The sequence below is a fragment of the Talpa occidentalis genome, unplaced genomic scaffold, assembly GCF_014898055.3.
Source record: "Talpa occidentalis isolate TD23 unplaced genomic scaffold, MPIMG_talOcc4v2.1, whole genome shotgun sequence".
In the NCBI taxonomy this organism is placed as follows: Eukaryota; Metazoa; Chordata; class Mammalia; order Eulipotyphla; family Talpidae; genus Talpa; species Talpa occidentalis.
In genome coordinates this window covers 41,750,795-41,775,602 of record NW_026555331.1, presented here as the reverse complement: position 1 = coordinate 41,775,602, position 24,808 = coordinate 41,750,795, and the positions used below count along the sequence as shown (strand labels likewise).

The following is a 24,808-nucleotide window of genomic DNA, read 5'->3' as shown; positions in this document are numbered from 1 at the left end:
TTTTTGCTAGCGTATTGTTTTGAATTAAGCAATATCTTTTTTTGCACGAAGCTTTTTGATTAATTACTACATCTGGAATTTTCATTCCCCTAACACTTACTGTGCATTTACTATATTCAAAATGCATGATTCCAAGTCATTTAAAATTTAGTCATGATTCTTAACAGCTGTAATCAAAAGAGAAAAATCTTTCATTTACTCAGTTCTATAATCGATCTCATTTACCATCAACGGTTTGAGGATCAACGAACACAAGAACTTGCGCGTGCCTAATATTCTAAGTCATACAACACAATCTCGGTTCCAGCGGGTATTAAGAACACTGTTGTGGGCCTCCCCGGTGGCGCAGCGGTTGAGCGCTGGGTTGCAAAGCTGCCCGCTGCCTCTGCAGTGCCGGTTCGATCCCCGGCTGCTCCCAGGCCACCAGAGGAGGGTCCCACATGGCGTGCAGACCTCTCCTGCCGCCCGCTGCTCCCCTCAGCATTGTGCTTCGGTCCTTCTGCCTGCTCTGCTCCCTGCTCTGGCTCTGGTGAATTCTCTCACCCTCCCGCGCTTGACTGTATCCAGTGCTTGTATAAATAAAACAAACAAACAAACAAATAAATAAATAAATCTTTAAAACAAAACAAAAACCAAAACAACAACAACAAAAAACACTGTTGTAACTCCAGGACAACTTGGTCTAGCAGGCAATCCACAGCCTCTCCTTCCTACACCTGAGTTTCTTTATAAAATAGAGGTTTTGGAAATGATTACTAATAAAGACAAAGCCCTAAAACACCATAAAGCTGCTTTTCCTGTATTCCAAATCTACAAAAGATGAGCGATGGGGATAAAAACTTGCACTTGGACACGGTCATTTAAAGGAGTGCAAAGAGTTCTCCAGCTCGAAAAGACCGAGGGGCGCAGATGCGGCCCGGGGACCCCGAGACCGAGGGCTAATCTCGAGCGGCCCCACAAGGGGGACATCAACCCACGTCACAGCTCAGAAGGGGTGGGAGTGCGCAGAGTGACTCTCGCCCCGGCGAGGTCCGTCTCTCCCGGGCCGGGAGCGGGAGGTCGCCAGGCCTGGGGGCGGCGAGCGCGAACCAGCCGCAACCGACGCCCGCTCCCCGACGCCCGCTCCCCTCCTAGCTTGGCTCCTCCTTCCCACAGAAAAATGCGTTTCCAGGCAACGGCGGGCCGCGGCGTCACTTCCTGCCATTTAAACTCGGGTCTCCACCCCTCGCTGCCCCTTCTCCCGGCCGGTGCTCCCCCTCCCCCCGGAGGGGCTCGGAGCGCGCTCCCCGGGCGAGGGGCGGGGGCGGGGGCCGGCGCGCGCAGCGGCCGCGGTCGGGGGGCCGCGCACCTGTTGTCTGCGGAGCCCGCGCGCCTCCTCCGGCTCTCGCGGCGCAGCCTCTCGGGCAGGTGCCCACAGGCGGCGGCCGGCCGTGCGCGGGGTCCGACCACCGCGGCGCGGGAACGCGATGGCGGCGGCGGAGCCCGCGAACTCGGGCCAGGCGGCGCCGCAGGGGCAGGGGCAGGGCCAGCGGCCGCAGCCTCAGCCTCCTCAGGCGCAGCCCGCGCCGCAGCCGCAGCAGCTCGGGGGCGGCAGCAGCAGGCACGAGAAGAGCCTGGGGCTGCTCACTACCAAGTTCGTGTCGCTGCTGCAGGAGGCCAAGGACGGCGTCCTGGATCTCAAAGCGGTGAGCGCGGGAGGCGGGGATGGGGGCGGACTTGGGAGCGCGGCCCTCGGGGGAGCGCACCCCCCGTGCCCAGTGGGCCCGGCGGCGCGGTGTGGACGCGCCCCGCGGGGGCCGGGCGCCCCGGAGCTGTGGACGTGCAGGCCCCGGACGCCGGGGTTGGGGGTGGGGTGGCTAAGGGGCTGGGGTGGCCTCGGCCGGCCGCGGAACCAATGGGCCCCGCGCGGAGCCCGGCTCTCGACAAAGAGCCCGGGACCTCGAGCGTGTCCGCGTGGCTCGTGTCGGGGCGCAGGGACTCGACGGCGACCCGGGCCTTGGCCCCGCGCGCCCACCTGTGGCGAGGCTCGGAGGGTACCTGGCGCTTTGTCCGGAGCCTTCCTCGGGCTTGATTGTGCTGGCTGTTGGGAATAGATGGCTTTAATGGGCGATTCCAGTTGCGAACGTGTGCCCGAAGTTGGGGATGGGGGTGTACGGGGGTGGGGGAGAACCCTATTTTGCCACCTTTTCCCAAGGGGGGAAAAAGTGACTTTTCCACACCTCTCCCTGTTAAAATAATAATACTAGTTTAAAGAAGAACCAAATTCTTGCACACTTCTTCTGTACATTATCCTGGTAGGAAGAGGATTTGATTTGTAACTTAATTTGGTATTTGTTATCGATTTCTTAAAGAGAGATTTGCCATCATACGAAAAGGGGCTGTTTGATAACTTTTCACCTAAAGAAGTGGAGGCGCTCAGTGAACTCTGCTGTTTCAGGAGAACGCGTGCTTCCTGGTTTACTGCACTTGAGATTTTTCAAATAACGTATCAAAAGCTATTCGGTTAAACAAAGTGGCTTAACCGTAGCAGGCAGGATTTGGAAGGCGTGCGCCGAGGTGAGGAACAAGAGAATGTCATCACTTGAATTCAAATTCAAACAGGACCTCAGGTTTGCTTCGCAAACATTCAAGAATTACTAATGAGTAGTTAACGCTCCCTGGGCGTTGCTGCTAAATCTGGGCTTATACAATTGATGTAGGATGCACGGATTTTGCTTTTGGAAAGCAGTTCCTACTCACTTTTTAAAATATTGACTCCTGGAATTTTCTCACTCCTTTGGTAATTCCTTGTTCGATCTCCCCCCCCCTTTTTCTCTCCCCTAAAAGTCCTTTGTGGCATTTGTAGTATTTAAATAGATGTGAACAGGTAGTCATATAAGGTCGTCAAAGAAAGCCAGGGATGTTACAGTATGCAACTTGCCAATAGATACTCAAATTCTAGAAATTTAGTCGTAGCCTGTGACTTCCGGAAAAGCATCAGGGAAGTTTGGGATTTTCCAGATAAAGCTGAACTTGGAGCACTGACTTTGAGGGCTTCTCCCTCAACTTGCCTCAGAATGTGATGTAACTTTTCTTTGATGGCCTTTAAATCGTTTCCTTTTTCATCTGTGGTAATATAATTGATGTCCAGAAGTCACAGAAGCAGTTAGTGGACAGTGGAGTTTAATATTTTATAAAACATTGTTCATTCATCCTGCAACCTCTCCTTAAAGTACCAGGGTTTCAGCAGTAATGCCTTTTTATATTAATGAGCAGTTGAATGTTTGTTTGAATGTTGTTCTTTTTCACATATATGAAAAATAAGTATTTCATTTATTTACATCCATATGTGTAAAATTGCATAAATGTAAAAGGCTTACATTGAAATTTTTCCAGTGGTGTTTCTTATTGTGCTTTACAGTAAAAGATAATGAAGTCAGTTTGGGTGAACGTGTTGAGGAAGGACTAACACTGATAATTATAAATTTTCCCTAACTTGAAATTATAAAATCAGTTTTTTCACATACTCTTCCTTTGGGGTGATATATTTCAGCGTAAGTTATTGCTATTTTTGATTTATACACTTGCTATTTTTGAAAGAAGCAGTTGATGAAACAATTTTTGTGAATATTAAAAGTTATATCAACCTTCACAAATAAATATCTTGGCTATCCATTAAATATCCAAATATTCAGTTAGTAACATAACTGAAGATATAGCTTAACAAAGTAAATTCTAATAAAGCCATTCTGGTATAATTTAACAACTGGGAGAGAATAGAAACACCTTGAAAATAGTTTGAGAAAATTTTATTCAGTATCTCCTTCCTACTCTTCCACTCTAAAGTCTATTTACAATTCAAGGACATCCTTTTATATTACTATCCTTTTAGTCCAGTGAGATTAGTAGTTGCATCATTTGTCTTTTAAAGCAGTTATTTATGTTGTTAATAGCTAACATTTACTGAGAGCTTCCTTTATACCAGGCATTTTACATATGTTGATGAATTTTATCCTTTTCAAAGACACTGGAAGGTTGAGCCTAACATCCCCATTTTAAAGTTGAGAAAACTGATAGGTTAAGTTGGCCAAGTCAAATGAAGCAACTTGGCTCTTGTCCTGCAGTAGAAAGTGACTGCATTAAGATTTGAAACTAGGGCCTCCCCGGTGGCGCAAGCGCTGGGTTGTGAAGCTGCCCGCAGCCTCTGCGGCGCTGGTTCGATCCCCGGCTGCTCCCCGGCCACCAGAGGAGGGTCCCGCATGGCGCGCAGGCCTCTCCTGCCGCCCACTGCTCCCCTCAGCAGTGTACTTCGGTCCTTCTGCCTGCTCTGCTCCCAGCTCTGGCTCTGGTGAATTCCCTCACCCTCCCGCACTTCTGACTGTACCCGGTGCTTGTATAAATAAAAAATAAAACTTTAAAAAATATATATATATTTGAAACTAGACTATTTGTATTTTCTATCTTACATTGCCTTCCTAAAAAATTATTTTCTCACTTAAATGTTTCATTTGTGTGGGAACATAGACCTTTGTGAAGAAAAGTGCATGGTTATTTTTATCCCTCTACCCATGACTGGAAGGAGAGGGATGCTCTGCATTGGTAATGAGAGTATTGGTGGCACATTTTATATTATTCAAAAATTAAAGTAGAGGTTTATTTTTCCAAAGCTGGGAATTTGAAGAATTGTTAGGATAGTTTTTTTTGTTTGTTTTTTTAAGATTTATTTATTTAAACAAGAACTGGGGTACAGGTCAGATGCACGGAAGGGCGAGAGGATTCAGCAGAGACAGAGCGGGGAATGGAACAGGCAGACTGACTAAAATACACTGCTGAGGGAAACAGCCGACGAGATAGGTCTGCAGCGCCATGTGGGTTGCTCTGAGGCTGGCAGAGATCGAACCAGCACTGCAGAGGCTGCGGACAGCTTTACAGCACTGCGCTCAACTGCCTGCACCACCAGGGAGGCCCTGAGAATTGTTAGGATAGTTATGACAGTCTGTAAGTTGTTTTGAGAAATCCTATTAAATGTAATTTATTTATTTATTTTTTAAAGATTTATTTATTTATACAAGCACTGGGTACAGTCAGAAGCACGGGAGGGCGAGAGAATTCACCAAGTCAGAGCGGGGAGCAGAGCAGGCAGAAGGACCGAAGTACACTGCTGAGGGGAGCAGTGGGCGGCAGGAGAGGTCTGCGCGCTATGTGGGACCCTCCTCCGGTGGCCGGGGAGCAGCCGGTAATCGAACCAGCGCTGCAGAGGCTGCAGGCAGCTTTGCAACCCAGCGCTCAACCACTGCGCCACCGGGGAGGCCCTAAATGTAATTTATAACTGAGTTTTTGTATTATCATTTTGGTGCCACCTTGAATTTTTAAAAGTATGATCAGGATTGTTAATCTCTTTTATTATAATTGTTTAAGTTACAAATTCCTTGAATGACATCTGGGTTAAAGTATTTATGGTGTTTCTTATCTCACAGGTCCCTTAATTATACCCATTCATGATAAGCTGATGAATACCCACTCTGGAAGAAACAGTTTAATTGAAGGCTTTAATTTGTGATGCCAAGCAAATAGTGCTGTCACTAAATGAGGAATTAGTTTAAGGAGAGGTGATGTGTAGGATCCTTTGATTATTAGTTCATGCTTAAAATTGCTAGGACAATTCACTTCCAAGAGTATACTCCAAAGAATTGAAAAGGGGGTCTTGAACAGTTATTTGAACACATGCTCACAGCAGCATTATTACAAGACAAGGAGAGGCTAAAGTTGCTAAAAAGCAAAAAATTGCCAACATCTTGCTCTTGGACTTAAAGCTTCTCAAACTGAAAAATAAATTTCTGTTGTTGAAGCCACCTAGTCAGAGTATTGTTATGGCAGACCTAGCAAACTAATATTGTGGGTATAGAGTTTCATTTAGAAGATGAGAAGATCTCTATAGATTGGCTGTACCACAATGTGAATTTATTTAATACTACTATACTTGAAATGATTATGGTAGCATTTATATGATAATTGTATTTTAGCACAATTTAAAAAATTTTGTAAAACAAAAAGCTACCATTATTTATCTGTTGGAAAGGAAAAACTCCAAAAACCCTTAACACCACCAAATGCTGGTGAGGATATGGAGTAGCAGGAACTCTTATTTATTGCTGGTGGGAATGTAAGATGTTATAGCCATGTTGGAAGATAATGTGGCAGTTTCTTACAAAACTAAACATATTGTTACCATATGACCCAAAAACTTGATATTTACCCAAACATATGTCCACATGAAAACCACCACATGATTTTTTATAGCAGCTTTATTCGTAATTTCCAAAACTTGGAAGTAACCATATATCTTTTGGTAGGTAAATTGTTAAGTTGTACATTCAGACAATGGAATATTATTTAGCACTAAAAGAAATGAGCTATCAAGCCATGAAAAGATGGAGGGCATTAAATGTGTTTTACTAAATGATAGGAGCCAATCTGAAAAGGTTACATACTATATAATTCTGACTGACATTCTGGAAAAAAGACAAAACTGTGGAGATAGTAAAATATTAGTGGTTGCCAAAGGTTAGAAGAGAGGGAGGGATAAGTAGGTGGAGTACAGAGGATTTTTTTAGTGTCTGTATGATACTGCAATGGTGAAAAAATAACCAATATTTGTTAAAACCCATAGAATGTTTAACATCAAGAGTGAACCCCAATGTAAAGTGTAAACTGGGTGATGATGATATGTCAGTGTGGTTTCATTGATTTTTAGCAAATGTATGACTCTGGTGAGCTTTGTTGATAGAGGAAGAGGCTATGCATGTGTGGGGGTACAGAGCACATGGTAACTGCATTTTGCAGGGAATCTAAAACTGCCCTAAAAATATAAAGTCTATTAAAAATACATATATAAAGCTGTTTGATACATCTACTCTAGAGTCTAATTACTAAACAACTACTAAATACATGATGCTTGCCTAACTAGAAAAACAAAATTCTCAGGAAACTTAAGCTCTTCAACACTAATCAGAATGATTACTACTGATAGTACTGTATCAAATGGTTTACTTATGTTAGCATTTAAATCCTTGTAACAAAACTCTAAATGAGAGCTGTATCTCCATTTTGCTGATTAGGAAATTGAGGATAACTGATATTAAGTGATTTAGGCAGGAAATGAAATATGAACCCAGAGAGTCTGATATTGATGCCCTGAACCACCATGTTCATATTAAGCAAACTACTTCCAAGGTTTTGGTATAATTTGAAAAGCACTTTATGGGAGAATAAAAACAAAAACAAACAAACAAACAAACAAACCAAGACAAAGAAGCCAGCATCTCATTTTCCAATTTTGGACAGAATAATGGATTTATAGCTAAGACAGTAGTTCTGAATTCTTGGTTTTGATTATGCCACTTCCCAGTAATGCATCTTTGGGCAACCCCTGTGTCTGTGTTCTGTATATCTTGTCATTAAAATGAATGTGCAAATTGAATATAGTTGCTCCAGGTTGGAAGAAAGGATGAGACACCATAACTGGTGATGTTTTGTCAACTACAAAGTGCCAGGCAAATTTTATTTTAAGCTGTAACCCCCACATTTCAATAAAGGCAGTGGCCTGAAAGATTATGACGGTATTTCTCAATGTGTATATAAAAGATAAAATGCTTCAAAATCTGGGTATTTGTTAAAACAGGAACTGAGAAATCGGGTTCTCTAAGGCCAGGGAATTACCTGTAATCTACCTTTTAAATAGGTGGTTTTTGATGCCTGTTGACCTTGATAACCATGTAGTGAGTTCTGCCTTTCAGTTTCCAGTTTTATTCACGATCAGATATAACTGCTCTGGTAGTAGTAGGAGTTAATGTTGGCTAGAATTGACCTTTGAGGAGCTAGGATTGACAAACAAGCTACTCTTCGGAAAATGTTAGAAGTTAGGGATTGGAAAATATTCCTGTTTTATAGTCTCTGGAATAGACCTCTGCTCAAGTCTTTGCATTGCCTCAGATTATGAGTTTAAAATCTACATTACTGGGTGAGGAACCTAATTTTGAGTGGAAATAAGTCAGCTTTGAGAGTTATTTCTAAAATGGGATAAATTGAAATCTATTTTTACAGTAAAATCTCATTATACTCTTTTTAGGGAAAATATGAAAATTACAAGATTTTGAAATGTTGGTTTTAATTTTTAAAAAGAGGAAGATCAGAACAACTTTAGCTGAATCTATCATTTGTGTTCAGGGGTCTGATCTGAGCAGTGAATGAGATGGAGTTCAAATGAATGAGATGCTGCAGATGCCTCAGCTGTTGGGGAAGAGTCTTAAGAAGTGAAAACCAAGTAGGCATTTGGGAAAGAATCTACTTAAGGGGAGGAAGAATGAGTTTCTAGTTGAGTCCCTGAGTTAACAGATGTTGTATTAGTAAAGTGTCCAGATATTTTAGCTAGGAGTTCTGGTTTTACACATTTTCTTTTTATAAATGTTATTACAATTTTAAAGGTAAACTGCTAAAATACATATCTTCATTTTTCCTTTTGAGTAGTATTTGGTAACTTAAGTGAAAATGAAGTTTCTTTTTCAAAGCTTATGTGGTGATTATTAAAAAGTAAAAATAAGTTAGATCAAATGTAAAGCTTATGGATTAAAAAAGGTTGAATGCAGTAGCAGTTTGGGACAGTGAAACCACTGGAGATTTTTGTTGGAGAGATTCTTTTGGGGCAGGTAATGATCAGGAATTAAAATACTTAGACCTCATTTTGAAGGAATTCCTTTGTATTCTTTTTTAATTTTTTTTTTATTTTTTACATGATTGTTAATTTTTAAACATTATTTGCTTCCCCCTACCCCCTTCCTTTGTATTCTTAAAGTAAGTTATTTGTTCTTTGGTATTTAATTTCCTATTGACTTAATACCCCCTGAGACCCATTGAAAGCATACCTTGGCCTCCTCCAGGAACCTTTTTTTTTTGCCCCCATCTTAAGTAATCTCTGTTTTTCAGCCTTTTTTTTTTTTTTTTTTAAAGATTTGTTTTTTATTCATGCATACAAGAACCAGGGCATAGGCCAGATGTGCGGGAGGGTGAAAGGATTCACCAGAGACAGAGCCGGGAACAGAACAGGCAGGTCAACTGAAATACACAGCTGAGGGGAGCAGCTGGTGAGACAGGAGAGGTCTATCACGCCATGTGGGAATCTTGCCAGCTGGCTGGGATCGAACCAGCACTGCAGAGGCTGCGGACAGCTTCACAGTGCTGCGCTCAACTGCCTGCACCACCAGGGTAGGCCCCTGTTTTTCAACTTCTTTCAACTACTTTATGGGACTGTTTCATTTTTAAAAACTTCATTCTACAAGGTATGAGCCACAATCCCAAAACCTTAGCTCTGTATACAATTTTTGTTACTGCTCATTATTTTGGAATAGGTGGAAACGAAGGTCTTTCTGCTTTAGATGGCATTTCATGCACTCTCAGTGAAACCACCTCTAGAAAAGTGGCATTTTTCTCCAAGTCTTTTAAAGTTAAGGAAGCCAATTTGAAAATACCTTGCCACAAATTTATTTCATTAATATGTAATTAATGCCAAATTCCTTCTGATTATTCATCTGCTTTCTGAATCTGTTTTGTATAAAGCAGGGAAGAGATACCATACTTTATAAAGTGGTTCCAAGCATTGAATTAGGTAATATCTGCAAAAGATCCCATGACAGTTACCTCATTACTGGCTTTTAATGGTTCTTCTTAACTGAATTGAAATCAAACATTCTACATATAAATTATCTTAATAGTGTTTGGAATTAACTAATAATCAGCTTAAGCCCTATCTTGAGATAGATCAACATAAAATATCATGTGGCACACTTGAATGTGAGTTAACTTTTTTAAACTCTAATATGTTTAGTAGACTGTCCTAATACATCAAGTCAGGCTCTGCTACCTTTTTTTCTAAGATCTCATCACTTGTGCATTTGTGTACCTATGTTAAAAATGAACTGATTTCATATAGTGTTTCCTTTATACACTTGTGACTTTTGGAATTCTGGCTCTCCTCATTGTATTGTTAGTTTCTGAAGCACAGTGTATTCTAAAACATGGAATGCACAAGTATTGACAGTTGTGGTCCTGGAAAAGAGTAAAGTATCTGCTTTGCAGATGGAGAACCTGAAAGACAGGATGTTTCCCATAGTTATTGTTTTTTGTTAGTCCTTTTGAATGCAGCATCCATGCGCCAACAAAAGAACATGCTTGAGCAAATTAGCCACAACTAATCCTGACTCAAAGTTACCACATAATCTCTTTCCCTCCCAGAGTTAACATTGGGTCCTAGTGGACTCATTTGTTACAGGGAATAGAACAGGTAGAACCAGAAAATACTTGATGTGATTTTTAGCACTTATATGTGATCTCTATCAGATCTCCTGGATTCTTTGTTCATCTCTTAAAAGCATTGTAAATTTTAATTTTGCTCCACATACAGATATCATTGTTTATAATTAGTGACTTTTTAGAAAATGATTCAATATTTGAGGGGAGTTATTTCTTTCAGAGGGTTATGTTCATTTGCTTCCTGAAAGGTTGAATTGGTGGAGTACAATTAGGTGCTTCCTTTATGGCTGAATAGGTCAAATTCTATAATAGCAAAATGTAACCTTTTTTTATTTTTAAAGATTTATTTTTTATTTTATTTATTTATTTATTTATGCAAGCACTGGGTACAGTCAGAAGCGCGGGAGGGTGAGAGAATTCACCAGAGCCAGAGCGGGGAGCAGAGCAGGCAGACTGACATAACACACTGCTGAGGGGAGCACCGGGTGGCAGGAGAGGTCTGCGGCCATGTGGGACCCTTCTCTGGTGGCCAGGGAGCAGACTGACTAAGTACGCTGCTGAGGGGAGCAGAGGGCGGCAGGAGAGGTCTGCGTGCCACGTGGGACCCTCGCCAGGTGGCCGGGGATCGAACCGGTGCTGCAGAGGCTGTGGGCAGCTTCGCAACCCAGCGCTCAACTGCTGCGCCACCAGGGAGGCCCAAAATGTAACCTTTTAAAGTAAATTTGATGCACACGCATGCACACTTACTCAGCTGCCATAGGGGTATCATGGGATGACGTGCTTAGCAGTATTTAAGATTGTCATCTTTCTCACACTCTTTCCTGACTGGTTAATAGTAAATTGGCATTTTTGGTAGCACAACAAATGTATAGCTAGAACTGACATTTCACTTAAGATTTCTAATGCCATTTTCTTGTGAGTTTATAAAAAAGGAAGATTGTGTATTGCAAGGTAATACAAGCATGTGTGCAAATCAGAATTTCTTCCCCAGGATCTTGACTTCATAAAAAAAAAAATCTGAAACATAACTTTTCAAGGGTTCAAAAAGGTTTAAGGCTATCTTTAGAAGAGACTGTTTTATCAACAGAAATAAGATAGGAAGTGACATAAGTAGATAATTAGTAGCTTGCCTGAGGAGGTGACATGAAGTAATCTTACTGTGTTCTTTCAATTTTGTGGGCTTTGTGTCATGACCTTTTTATCCCCCCACCCAATTGCAACATCTGCTAGCTTTTAAATGGGATAATTTCTTTGGTATTTGTAATGTTTGAAAGATGCTGTCAACATACCCAGTTATTGTTCCTAAGCCTCTGACTAGATCAAATTTGGAACTAGTCTCTCAAGCTGTCAACTTAATAATCAACCATTTTTGGTTTTAAAATAAGAATTGTCCTTTATTTCATTGTTCTTCCCCCCCCCTTTTTTTTTTTTTTCCTTCTTCCCCCCTTTTTAAAAACAGGCAGCAGACACCTTGGCTGTAAGGCAAAAAAGAAGAATTTATGATATCACTAATGTCTTGGAAGGAATTGACCTGATTGAAAAAAAGTCAAAAAATAGTATCCAGTGGAAGTAAGTTACAAGCCAGTACCCTATTCTAAAACTTTCATTTTTCTTCTTCATGCTCTATAAAATCTGATCTTTCTATCATCTCTCCTATGTCCTCTACTTCAGTCCTTTGACCTACTCATACCTCGCCCCTCATTTTTCCCCATACACCTTCTTTGAGCCTCTGTACAGTAGTCCTTCTTTATCTGTGGGTTCACTTAATCAGTTATCTGCAGTTAGTTATGGCCTGCAATAAGATATTTTGAGAGAGAATGACCACATTCATATAACTTTTATTACAGTATATTGTTGCAATATAAACTCAAGAACATGAGCTGTCTTTTATATATAGGAATATGTACCTTATAAATAATATTTAGGGGCCTCCCTGATGGCACAGGGGTTAAATACCCCAGCACTATCAAACTATCAGCAGCCACTGTGGCATAAGTTTGATCCCCTGCCAGGGAGGTGACCCACAGTGGCGCAGCAGACCTCTCCTGTCTTGCCCACTGCTCCCCTCACCCATGTATTCCAGTAGATCTGCCTCTTCTGCTTCCCACTCTGTCTCTGATGAATCCTCTCACCCCTTACACCTTTGGCCTATACCCCAGTTCTTTTATGCATAAATAAATAAAATAAATCTTTTAAAAAATAAATAATGTTTATTGAAATGCATGTTGTCATTTGTGAACTGTTGACTGGTTGTATGTTGGAATGTTCTGCCATAGTTGTGGTTTTTTTTTTTTTTAGCCAAAATAGTGAACGGTTTGATTTATTTTGCCAGTGTCTCATTCTACATTATGAGACTTCTGGGTATGACAATTTAGCTTTAACATCATTTTAGTGCCTTAGTCACATGTTTGGCCATCCAATAACAAAAACCATTCTATGACATTTTGAGAATTTTTGTAATTTGATTATTCTTGTTAATTAACTTTTAAGCAAACATGTTCAGAGGCATTGTGTTTAAATTTTCTAACAATTATCATGTTTAATTTTTTAGAAGAATGTAAAGATTTTTATTTTGAATATATTGTTAATTTACTTTATTAAAATAAAAAAAGTGATGTTGAGTTTGATACTGGTATATTTTCCTATGTTTTTAAGAGGTGTAGGTGCTGGCTGTAATACAAAAGAAGTCATAGATAGATTAAAATATCTTAAAGCTGAAATTGAAGATCTAGAATTGAAGGAAAGAGAACTTGATCAGCAGAAGTTGTGGCTACAGCAAAGCATCAAAAATGTGATGGATGACTCCATTAATAATAGATATCCTTTAAAATAAGTTTTGTATGTATATATAGCTATAGAAAATGTATTTCTATACATTCTTCTAGTTTGAAGATCACTAACTTCATACTAGAGTTTTTGGGGTTAAGTTTTGCAAGTGAATGTAATATTTTAATTTATACTAATATTTAATTTTTTTTACCTTTTTAGATTACATAGTACAACTATTAATATTATTCATATGTTGCTTTGAGAAAAACAAATTTGGGGTTGAAAAGGAAATACAATTGGGCCTGCAGTCAATCCGGGATACTTTAAGATACTACCTACTAGAGGGTAGTCTTTCAGTCTTGGCATCCATATAATATATTGGGGTAAAAACATTAGTGATACTCCATATGTTTCCTAAAAATCACTGTTCTCCTCTTAGGTATCTGTGATTCTCTTATTTGTGAACTTACCTGTATTCTTACTGAACATTTTTACTTCATGCATCCTGTATGATCTCATGAACTTTTGACTAATGTGTATAATTTATTTTTCATGTTGTTTTGTCTTAGTGAGCAAGTCCATGGTATTATTTGTTACTTCTTTTCTGTAACTAAGGAGTCCTTAACAATTTGCTAACAATGGGGGATTTCAAACTGTGCCTTTTGGTGCCCCAAGAGTCAAAAAACATTGCTAGTTGTCTGAGACACTGCTACACTGCTTTGTAGGATTCAAACTGCTCCCAATTCCTCAACAACAACCCAAGAAGATTTTCAATGTGGAAGCTTATATTGTTTCTCTCCACTGCTGCAGTAGCATCCTTTCCCCCATTCATATCCATCCCCTAGAATCCTGTCCCCACAAAGAATATGTCCCATCTCTCCCAAGGGTCCTTAGGTGTCCAAGAAATCAAAAATAGCTGCTTCTCAGAGCCAAGAATTGACATCCCTCTTATGGACCTTTATTTGATAGTCTTTGCCTTTTCAGACTAAAGACTTCTGTCCTTTTTTACCAGATCATGTATGGCAGACCCTTTATGCCTCCAGTTATTTTGTTTATTTTGACCTTAAGATTTATTTTTTAATTTAATGTAAAATTAATTTACTTTGATATAAATGTTGTTCCTTAACTCCTGTGACAGTACATTTTCCTATGTAACCCATGAAGACATCTGTAATTGCTTTAATGGTAAGTAAAGTTAGTAAATTTTTCTTACACTTTTCCTCTGAATAAGTCATTATTTTCAGAAGTTGTGGGTGTTTTGTTTCACTCTACCATGCTGTGTATTGATGGGCTTTTGTTTCTGTTCTCATGACAACTGCTTTTCACAGTTTTTACTTTATTGATGCATGGGTTAGTATGAACTGTATGTGGGAGGGACATCTAAGTCAGAGAGAAATTAAAGACCAGTTTCAGAGTTACAGAATTACAGTTAACTGAACTTGAACTATAACAAGTTCTCATTGGCATTGTTTATAAAACTCTCTGCGGTAAATGTGCTGTATATACAAACAGAACCCAAAGAAAGCATGTAGACAGAATAGGTAAAAAGATTTCATAACCAGGGAAATTAATCCTAATCTACCCCTGCTTCCATTCCCCCCCCCTTGCAATGACAGTATAGTATCTTAACAATAAAATGGGGGGGGGAAATAGATGCTTCTATCCTGTAGTTATATAACACAATTAAAATAAAATTTTGTGTACACATTTATATTTAATTATGTACAACCTGTTAAAAGGACAGACTTGTGTATTATGCACATACAAAAAAGAAACACCAGCCAAGCACCTTGCCAAGTGGAATCTGAATCTACATCTAAGATTGTGTTGGCAGTATGTCTGACTCTACTTTGCACTGTATCTCCTGAGCATTCTAAGAAAGTTTGGGGAACGTATTCTTAATCTTTAACACAATAGAGACTGCTTAAAATTTGGCTTCAAAAGCAAGCTTAAGAGTTCATTCTTGCATACCTAATCTCTAGGCTCTTCAATAATTTAAGTAGCTTACATATTTCAAGTAAAGTGTTATTTTATTGAGATTAAAATGTTTTCAGAAACTCAGCTATCTGAGGAGGTATGAACCTGTACCCCTAAATCACAGTGTTGTGAACCAATGTTACAGCAATAAAAAAGTTAAAAAATATCTGACTTTACAGAAGACTGAGTGAAAGTTAAATTAATTTGAATGTTATTATTATGAAAATAATAGAGCTGACATTGAGTATTTACCTGTACATGTATTACGTCATATAATATTCAACCTATGCATTAAGGTAGAGTTCCTCCATTTACAGCATTAGGAACTAAAGTCCACAGTCACGAAAGTCTGGGATTCAGACCCAACAGTTCTGAACCTAGTTCACCAATGTAGTCCATGGTTAATAGCATTTCAAATTGTTTATTTTTTTGACCAGGTGATACACTTTTAGCCATTCAAGCACCTTCTGGTACACAGCTGGAGGTACCTATTCCAGAAATGGTATGTAAGATAACTTTTGTTAAAATGGATCTATTCTCAAGAGGGACAAATGTGTTTTCTTTAGAGGAACATGAGCTAACTGTATATAAACACCATAGTTTACCTATTTGAAAGCATTGACACCTGAATTTCGATGTCTTCAGTACTTCAATAAAATACAAGTGACTGAATCATTTTACATTTTGATGGTTTTTTAATTTGATTTTGAGCTACAATATATCAAAGAATTACTATAATGACATAATCTTGGGGAAAAAAGTCAGAGTGACTATAACTGATCTAAAAGTTCTAAAGAAGTTCAGTTTAAATAAGGAATTATGTTAAATTGGGTCTTTGAAAAAATTTTTTCTAGTTTATTAAATCAAAGACATTTGTTGACTACGCTGTGTACTTATGTTTCATGATTTTGGTTTTCAGATTTTGATTTCCTAAAACAAACTGATGTGGAAATTATAAAAATCAGAAAAGGGAGTAGAAAGATTATCATTTCTCTACCACTGTTGATCCCCTTTTACTATTCTAGAAGTTTGTGCTTACACATTCATATTACTGGATTCTAATGACTCAGGATGCATATTTACCTTTTTGAGGTGGAGGGATTTTATCTCTGTAGGAAGTCAGTTTTCCTTGTGTTTCTAAATGGGAAAAAAGTTGTGACTTGTGAAATAGTTGTCATTGATGGCACCAATTTCATGGGGGCCAATGCAGAAGATGGAGTCCAAATATACCAAGAAGGCTTGGAACACTGACATGTACAATGACAGTAAAGTGGATGGTTGCCAGGTAACTGCAGTTGAGAGTTTCTGAGAAAAGCTTACCTTTAGAGGCAAGTAGCTTAGAGGCTTCAATATCCTTTCCTACTTTTATTTATTTATTTAAAAATATATTTATTTATTATTTATACGAGCACTGGGTACAGTCAGAAGCGCGGGAGGGTAAGAGAATCCACCAGAGCCAGAGCCGGGAGCAGAGCAGGCAGAAGGACCAAAGTACACTGCTGAGGGGAGCAGCGGGCGGCAGGAGAGGTCTGCGTGCCATGCGGGACCCTCCTCTGGCGGCCGGGGATGGAACCGGTGCTGCAGAGGCTGCGGCCAGCTTCGCAACCCAGCGCTCAACCTCTACGCCACTGGGGACGCCCCGTGTCCTACTTTTAATCTCCACTGTTTTGACTTAATGACTTTATTTTGTTGTGTGAATTGAGTTGGTCCCTAACAGTTTGCCTGTCTTATTTTTAACGTTTCAGAGTAGCTAGAAATGTTAATATTTATTCCATTTGTTTATACCCAATAACTTTAAAGGGTCAGAATGGACAGAAGAAATACCAGATCAATCTAAAGAGTCATTCAGGTCCTATCCACGTGCTACTAATAAATAAAGAGTCTGGTTCTTCTAAGCCCGTTGTTTTTCCTGTTCCTCCACCTGATGACCTCACACAGCCTTCCCCTGAACCCTCAACTCCAGTAACTCCACAGAAATCCAACATGGCAACTCAGAATCTGCCTGAGCAACATGTCTCTGAGAAAAGCCAGAATCTTCAGCAGACACCAGCCACAGACTTATCTTCAGGTGGGTTCAGAGCCTTTGTTTTAAAAAGTAGAGTGAGAAATATGAATACGGTATTAAACAATAAAGTTTTTCTGAATTTCAGTTGTAACGTTCCATTTTCTAATATAGGAGGTATAACAATAGGTTTAATTTATCAGCAAGTATTAGTTTAGTGTCTCCTGTGGGAAAAGATCCTGTCCTTGACTACATTATAGATTTCATAGGCAATGTATATGTGCAGTTATCTTGTGTGTATGTACATGCATTGCTAGGTATAATATGTTTAAGATTGTAATGAAATATGAAAATTGAGCAAAGGAAAGATTTAATGGGTCAGATTTAATGGGATTTTTCTGTAAGAAAAATCAAACTAGCCTAGAATATAGTGACTTATACCCTTGTTTTTCCATGTTGTACTTTTTATTTGGGAAACTTATTTTTATAATTTTAATGGTTTCAACTCCAATTAATTAGGAATCATTGCCTTGCTAGTTTCATCCGTGAAATGATAACTAAAACTAGCTTCAGGAGCAGGGACCATATCTCCTAAATTTATAAAAATATTTTTGGCACCCAATCTTTTCCCCCTGGTTACATAGTGGTATTTTGCTACTTTTTAGTGATTCCTTAAGTGCTAAATCAGATTCATGGCTGAATGAACAATTTAGTCATGCCGACCTAAATGTTGTATTGCACATAACTAAAAGCTATATTGTACATGCCAGTTTATAATATTGTATGATACTGTACAATACAGTAATATGTCTTAAGCGAGCTGTGTAATTTAGCTACATCTTGGAATTTGGAAGTTTAGAAGTTAAACCTGGCAGTTACATACTCATGAAAATGATACTATTCCATGAAGTACTTTAATTTTGTACTGCTTATCAAGCTGCTAAAATTGAAATGTTTTATGAATATGGTAAAATGCTGTTAGATCTATGTTGTGTTTAAATATAACATGCTTAAATATAACATTGCCTTTTACTGCTAAAAATACAAACAGAATGTAACAGAACTATCACATTTGTTTCCAGTAGGATCTATTAGTGCAGATATCATTGACGAGTTAATGTCTTCTGATGGTAAGTATTTTTAAAATGTTAGCTAGCACCTTACATATCAATACTACTTTCCTAGAGTTTGTAAATGGCACATGATTTTTTTTTTAAAGATTTGTTTATGTATACAAGAAGTGGGGTACAGGCCAGAGGTGGGCGCGGGTGAGAGGATTCTCCAGAGACAGAGTGGGGAACAGAACAGGCAGATTGACTGAAATACACTGCTGAGGGGAGCAGTGGGCCAGTCAGGAGAGGTCTGCTGCGCCATGGCATCTCCCTGCCCGGGTATCGAACTCGTGCTGCATTGGCTACAGATGGCTTCTAGATTGTGTCTTAACCCCTTGTGCCACTAGGGAGGCCCAGCGGCACATGATTTAAAAGAAATGAAGAACCTAACATTTTTTAACTTTTTAATAACTGTTGATTCAGGTAAAGTGTCATTTAACAATACTTCCAACCTTCAAATTTTTTTTTTTTTTTCTGGCTTGCATTTTGAGGGAAAAGAATACAAAAGGGGTACTTATCACCTTTACTGAGTAAGCTTCTAACCTGTTGCACACTAGCCCTTTTCACTTTCTAAGAATTTGGCCAAAAAGAGCAAAATATATCTAAGTGAACAGGTATTATGAAAACCCAGTGTTGTAAATATCCCCATGCCAATTTTAAGCTGAACTGTTAATTACATTAGTCATGTCATCTAGTAAAAATCAGCTGCCTTTATTATAATTACTTTAATAGTTTCTGTCTTGGTTCCTAACAAATAAAGGTGAGATCTAGGCAATGGCAGTTGACAAACTAGCTAATGGTATATAAACCACTTAAATTTATTAAACAGCAGTAAATTTATTATAAAGTCTAGTTCATACTTTGTTTCAAAATTGCAGCTTATTTAGCAAATCAGAAAATACTTTGACCAATGTTTTTGAATCATTTTAGTGACACTAATAAAAAATTTAACCTCTGTTTCTCAAGTATACTACTATAACCAGCACATAAATTGTCTTTAAATGACAATCTTCCAAAGTACATATGAAATACAAATCATTAAGTCGATCATTACTTTTCCTGTTAATATATTTTAAAGTTCTGCATGACAAGGGAAGCGTAATTTAGTTGAAAATGTATTTGAGAGTATTTTATGTTAAATATCATTATCCATATGAAAAAAACATCTTTAACACACTGATTTTGTGTTTTGCTTGCAGTGTTTCCTCTCTTACGGCTTTCTCCTACCCCAGCAGATGACTACAACTTTAATTTAGATGATAATGAAGGAGTCTGTGATCTGTTTGATGTCCAGATACTAAATTATTAGATTCCATGGAAACTTGGGACTGTTATCTACCTCTAACTGTGTAACATTTTAGCATTCTTAATAACCTAAGTATTTAAAATGAATGTAACACCTTTTTAGTTCACTGATTCTGAAGTATTCCTCCCTAATACTACTTTTCCACTTCACAAAACTTCAATATAAAAACAAAGGGCTCTGATTACTTCAGGGGTAAAAGTGATTTAATATCCTCAAACCCCTCCCCTAAGTAATTACCTTCTAAGATTTCAATATTTCCTCTTATTTCTGAATCCTCCTTTTTTAGCTTTTAAGAGGGAAATTGTAGAGTTAAGGCCATCAAACACAAATAGTTGGCCAAGGGCTCATCACTTGTTTTTCTTTTATTTCTACTGCCACAAAATTGTTCATATTTCTGTGTGTCCTCCTGTCTATACAGACACTCACTGCCACTTATAAAGTGAAGGATGTAAACTAGGATGTTAACTGTTTCAGTGAACAGATTTTGTGAAGTGCCTTCTGTTTTAGCACTTTAAGTTTATCACACTTTGTTGACTTCTGACATTCCACTTTCCTAGATTATAGGAAAGACCTGTTGATGTAGTTTGTCTTTCAAATGTGCCAATGTCTGTACATTAACAAGATTTTTAAAAATAAAACTGTATAAAACATTTAATTTATTTGTTTGGGTTTTTCTTGGGAATTTGATGCATCACCAGTGTATTACAACTGAGCCATTAATCTTGTAGCTTCATCAACATTAACTGGTTCATTTTCATGACACTGCTGAGGAGTCTGAAGGGAGAAAAACATTTAAAAATTTAGACAATAACAAGAAAAATGATTTGTATATAATCTTATATCCAATTTAGTTCTCCTAGTCATACCTTTGGTAGTAGATTCTAATATTCATATTCAGTGTTTCAGAGTCTGAATATACTATACATACTACAAAGCTAAGTACTAAAAGAGCACAACTTACAGGCTTTGAACATATATATTTTTTCGGTTTACCTTCAATTTACTAGCTATACAAGAGGAAATGATTTCTACTTACCAGCTGTTTCTGCAGAGGTTCAAGAGAAAGGCCTTTTGAGAAATGTAGAAGTTCCTTTTGTATATCTACAAAAGCTTTATTCACTCTATTAACTTTTTCATCATTCACAATGTTTATCTTTAAAAAAAGAAAAAAAATTCCATGATCCTTAAGAAGATAGTCTTAATAACCTTGTTATATCTAAAAGCTTGATGAATCCTACCAATTTGGGGGGATAACTCACTAAAATCCTTAGTATTGATGGGAAATTTTAGAAGGTTTTTTTTTTTTTTTTAATAATGTAGTTGTTTCTCATACTTAGGCTTTAGTAGCATAACAGGTGAAAATATGTGACCACAATCTAAGATACAGGACATGGATCTCTCATCTGTAAAATGAAAAATGTCTTTCTAGTGGCACATTCCTGAATCCTTCCTAGATTGTCTTGCCTTAATGGAAGTCCCTGGCAGTCTCAAGGACAGTTTTCTCTGCAGTCCTAGAATCTAGAGGGTAGTAGTCTTGTTTAACACTTCTCTTCCCAAACCATTTCCACCCCCCTCAATTGTCAGCTCCTTTGCACTCTGTATCAGGACATTTCTGATACCCTTTTCCTCACTACTGACACCTACCAAATTTTACACAATTAAATCTGTACATTAACTCAACTTTGCTTCTCTTATTTCCTTTAATCAATCTTGACTGACAACCTATTTAAACTATCAGCTTTTTCCTAGCCTAAAACTGAAGCTGGAGTTCAGTTCATGAGCACAAACTACATTTTATCAACTTACATTTATATAATGCCAAGCAATCACATGGCCTCCCATGCCCTCCCCACTTAGTAAGTTAGGTTCCTTTGTGAGAAAACTACTTTCTAACCAGGAGGTCTACCCATTCCCCTTCTCCCCTTCTTAGATGTTCCCCATTAGCTACATATATCTAGTACTTCATAACCAAATGAAATAATCCTCAAGAGCTTTTCACTAGCTTGGGGCCTTTGCACTTACTATTCCCTCTTTGCCTCTGCATTACTAGCTTAGTTCATGAATACTGAAAGATAAAATGTTATATTTCTATGGACTACTATGACAATTAGTCCTACAGAGTTGACTACGTCTAAATTGCGAAACCATTTTCTTGAATTTTCTTAGTCTACTTAAATCGTGGTAATTCTCCATCTCCCAAATACTTCTAAGTAAAAGATTAGCTCCTTTTCAAATTTTGCATTTTAAGAATTATTTTATAGGTTTTGTTTGGGTTGTAGACATCTTCAGAGAGAGAAGGATTAATGAGGAGAAAAAATGGGTACATATACACCATGGAATATTACTCAGCATTCAAAAAAGATAAAACACATGCAATTTGCAGCAACATGGATGGCACTGGAAGGGATCATGCTCAGCGAAATAAGCCAGAAAGAAAAAGAAAAATACCGGATGGTCTCACTCATAGCAGGAATCTAGAAAACTTAAATAAGGGAACAGGAAAAAGAATAACTATAAGAAAGAAAATATCAAAATCAACAAACAACTATGAACCAGAGACACTCTATGGGCGGTGGGGGGTGTGGAGGGGAGGGATTGGGGTCAAAATAAGGGGATTGCAATTGTATGGGGGAATATAAAAATAAAATTTATTTTTAAAATAAATCTTAAAAAAAAAGAAACAAAGGGAGATTATTTTCCTTCACATTAAAAAAAAAAATCTTAAAACCATCTTTGTAGAAAAAGCTAAGAACCTGTTTTAAATAATAGCATTCAGTTTTTCAGTAACTTTATTACAACTGTACTTTACTTGTAAACAAAGTCAAATGCTTAATTAAAACTTACCTTCTTCAGATTAGTCATAACTGGTTTTGCTTTGTTTTTAGCCTTAAAGTTTTTCTGGCTGGCTATGTGAAATACATTCCTGGACTTAGGTCCTCTTAGTTTGTTCTTGGCCATTGTCTAGAAAAGAAAAAAAAGGAATTCAATTAAACTGCCCACATTTATGAACTGTAAATCAATTTTAGTTTTTTAACTAAAGGTACCAATAAAGTCTAAGAAATGCCATCCTAATTCCTAATTCTTTTTGCTGCACTCACTAAACTATTTCCATGTCTTTCCCTTATAGGTGTCCTGCTGTTTGAGTATAGAGGTTAATTTTTTCCTACATCTCCGGTATCTGGCCCACAAGAGATTCCACATTAATTCCTGCTTGTTGAATGCACTATTATCAACACAACTGTGTTCAGATCTCTGCAGCATCTGACAGTGTTAAACATTATCACCCATCCTGCTAATTTACCCACTTCACACACACACTATAGCATTCTGGATCCTATTAAACTTCAGAGAATGGACTCTTCTGCTTTTTCCATTCCTTTTTACTTGCTGTACTCACTCTCCTGTGTGTGCCTCCTCAAAATCAGTCCTTAATTCCTCACTTCCTACCTTCCTCACGTCCTTAAATTACTTTCACAACTTACATGTTACCTCTATTGTGAATGACTCTTGCTTTGAAGTTTTACATATTTTCTTTGCTCTGTATCTAAACATGCACCAAACCTGTAAATTCTAACTTAGAAACATCTCTCAAATCTGTCTTTAACAATACATTTGAAGGATGACTTTTAAAATATTAAGATTTGTTTAAATTTTACTATGTGTACAAGCACTGTTAACATTTTCTGTCCTTTAATTTATTTACTCCTCACAACACTTTGTTATCCCCTCTTTACAGAGAGAAGGTATCAACGCAATGAGAAGTTAATCTACTACTACACTATTGACAGGGAAGGACAGGATTCAAGGCCAGGCAGAGTTCATATCACATAATGTGGCTTTCCTTTCATTTAAAAAAAAAAAAAAAAAACCAAAGTAGTAGTAGTACTGCCTAGTTCAGAACCTGGTTACAGCCCTTATATCCACTTGGTTAGACCATTAGTTAGAAAACTGCCCATGAATAAAATCAGGTCAGGCGCCCATCTTTGTAGATAGTTTTCTTAGAAACAGCAATTCCCATGTGATTATGCATTCTCTATGGCAACTATCCTGATATGACTGGGCTGCAAAACCTAAAGTATTTACAATCTGGCCCTTTATAGAAAGATTGCAAATCCCTTAAGTCGTCAGCATTCAAATTTGCCTGGCTTAACACTATGATGTAACTTTCCAATGTTAAAAATCTTCAGTGATTCTTCCAACGCATTAGGGGCAATATTTTATCCTGACATTGCTGGAAGCCTGAATCTAGCATAAATCTGTCAAATCTATCTTCTGCTACCTCCGTACATGCCTATACTCGTCTACCAATTGTTTTCTGGAGACAACTTGCACATTCTTTACTCCCCTTTGCTCACACTGTTATCTCTTCCACTGAAATTATATATTCCTTTGATAGCTAGTCTTGCTAAACTACCTTCCAGGGACAGTCACACTTTTGAACTCCAACAGTACTTCTACTTAAAAAAGAAAAAAAAAAAAGACATTTATCCCCTCCAAGCTAATTTAAAATCCTTTTAATAGTAACCAAACGGAATCATGCATCTAGTATTCAAGAATCAATTACTACCGCCAGCTGTGGTGCACAAGCGATTCACATACATACATGTGAAACACACACAAGACAGGTGTTGCAGGCAGCATGCAAGTGGGGACAAAAAGATCCATTAGAGATGAGGGCTTGAAAGCTGGTGGAAAAAGTAATACCTTGGCTGGGGACAAGGAAAATCTCTGAAAACCAGGTGAAAACCGTGATGACAAGACAGCACACAGCCATTAACAGCTACCCCGCCAGGGGCTTAAAGGCCCAACAGGGGCTCCCGGCCTGGGCCAGCAGACCAGCTGCCTGGTTGGGCCGCCTGAGGCCACGCTCGACTGAACCGAGGCTCCCGGCCGCAGTGCCCACCCTCGGAAACTTCACTCCCGGCTGCCAGAAAATTTTCGTATTAACCACTCACCAGACCTTGGGTACCCTCGTGCGGCCGCTCAAGTTGCAGGTGACGCCATCTGCACGCCCAGGATACAGGAAGTTCCGGGAGGGACAGATCCAGTTAAGAGTCTTCTCAGGTCGTAGTTCCGCCCACCGAGTTAAGCCCCGCCCACAAAGAAGGCTTCGCAAGTTCAGCCCGTAGTTAACTAAGCCCCGCCCACGTATCTTAGCCCCACCCACCAAGGGGAGTCCCTTCCCTCCGGTACGGCCCGGCAGTTAAGCCCCGCCCACACGCCGTAACCCCACCCACCAAGGGGAGTCCCTTCCCTCCGGTACGGCCCGGCAGTTAAGCCCCGCCCACACGCCGTAACCCCACCCACCAAGGGGAGTCCCCTCCAGTAAGGCCCGTAGGCTAAGCCCCGCCCACACGC

At 38.9% G+C, this 24,808-nt stretch overlaps 2 protein-coding genes across 4 annotated transcripts; one reads left to right on the top strand and one right to left on the bottom strand.

Annotated features, from left to right (window-relative positions):
* The first annotated feature begins 1,466 nt into the window (after positions 1-1,466).
* On the top strand, positions 1,467-20,129 carry E2F5 (E2F transcription factor 5). Of its 3 annotated transcripts, none has more exons than XM_037504628.2 (8): positions 1,467-1,685; positions 11,744-11,853; positions 12,940-13,101; positions 14,195-14,238; positions 15,468-15,532; positions 16,831-17,098; positions 18,118-18,162; positions 19,344-20,129. In XM_037504628.2, exons 1-8 carry the CDS (start codon positions 1,467-1,469, stop codon positions 19,451-19,453), a joined length of 1,023 nt encoding a protein of 340 aa, XP_037360525.1. In that variant the 3' UTR covers positions 19,454-20,129. The 3 variants fall into 3 exon arrangements, with proteins under 3 accessions (XP_037360525.1, XP_037360521.1, XP_054548126.1); XM_037504624.2 differs by having other exon boundaries at positions 18,115-18,162; XM_054692151.1 differs by lacking the exons at positions 1,467-1,685; positions 11,744-11,853; positions 12,940-13,101 and having other exon boundaries at positions 14,164-14,238; positions 18,115-18,162; positions 19,344-20,127.
* RBIS (ribosomal biogenesis factor) lies at positions 20,093-24,546 on the bottom strand. The gene is made up of 4 exons (XM_037504631.2): positions 24,406-24,546; positions 22,295-22,411; positions 20,487-20,603; positions 20,093-20,224 (listed from the first exon to the last, which is right to left on the bottom strand). The coding sequence occupies exons 2-4, from the start codon at positions 22,406-22,408 to the stop codon at positions 20,153-20,155; spliced, it is 303 nt and encodes a 100-aa protein (XP_037360528.1). The 5' UTR covers positions 22,409-22,411; positions 24,406-24,546; the 3' UTR covers positions 20,093-20,152.
* Between the last annotated feature and the right edge of the window lie 262 nt (positions 24,547-24,808).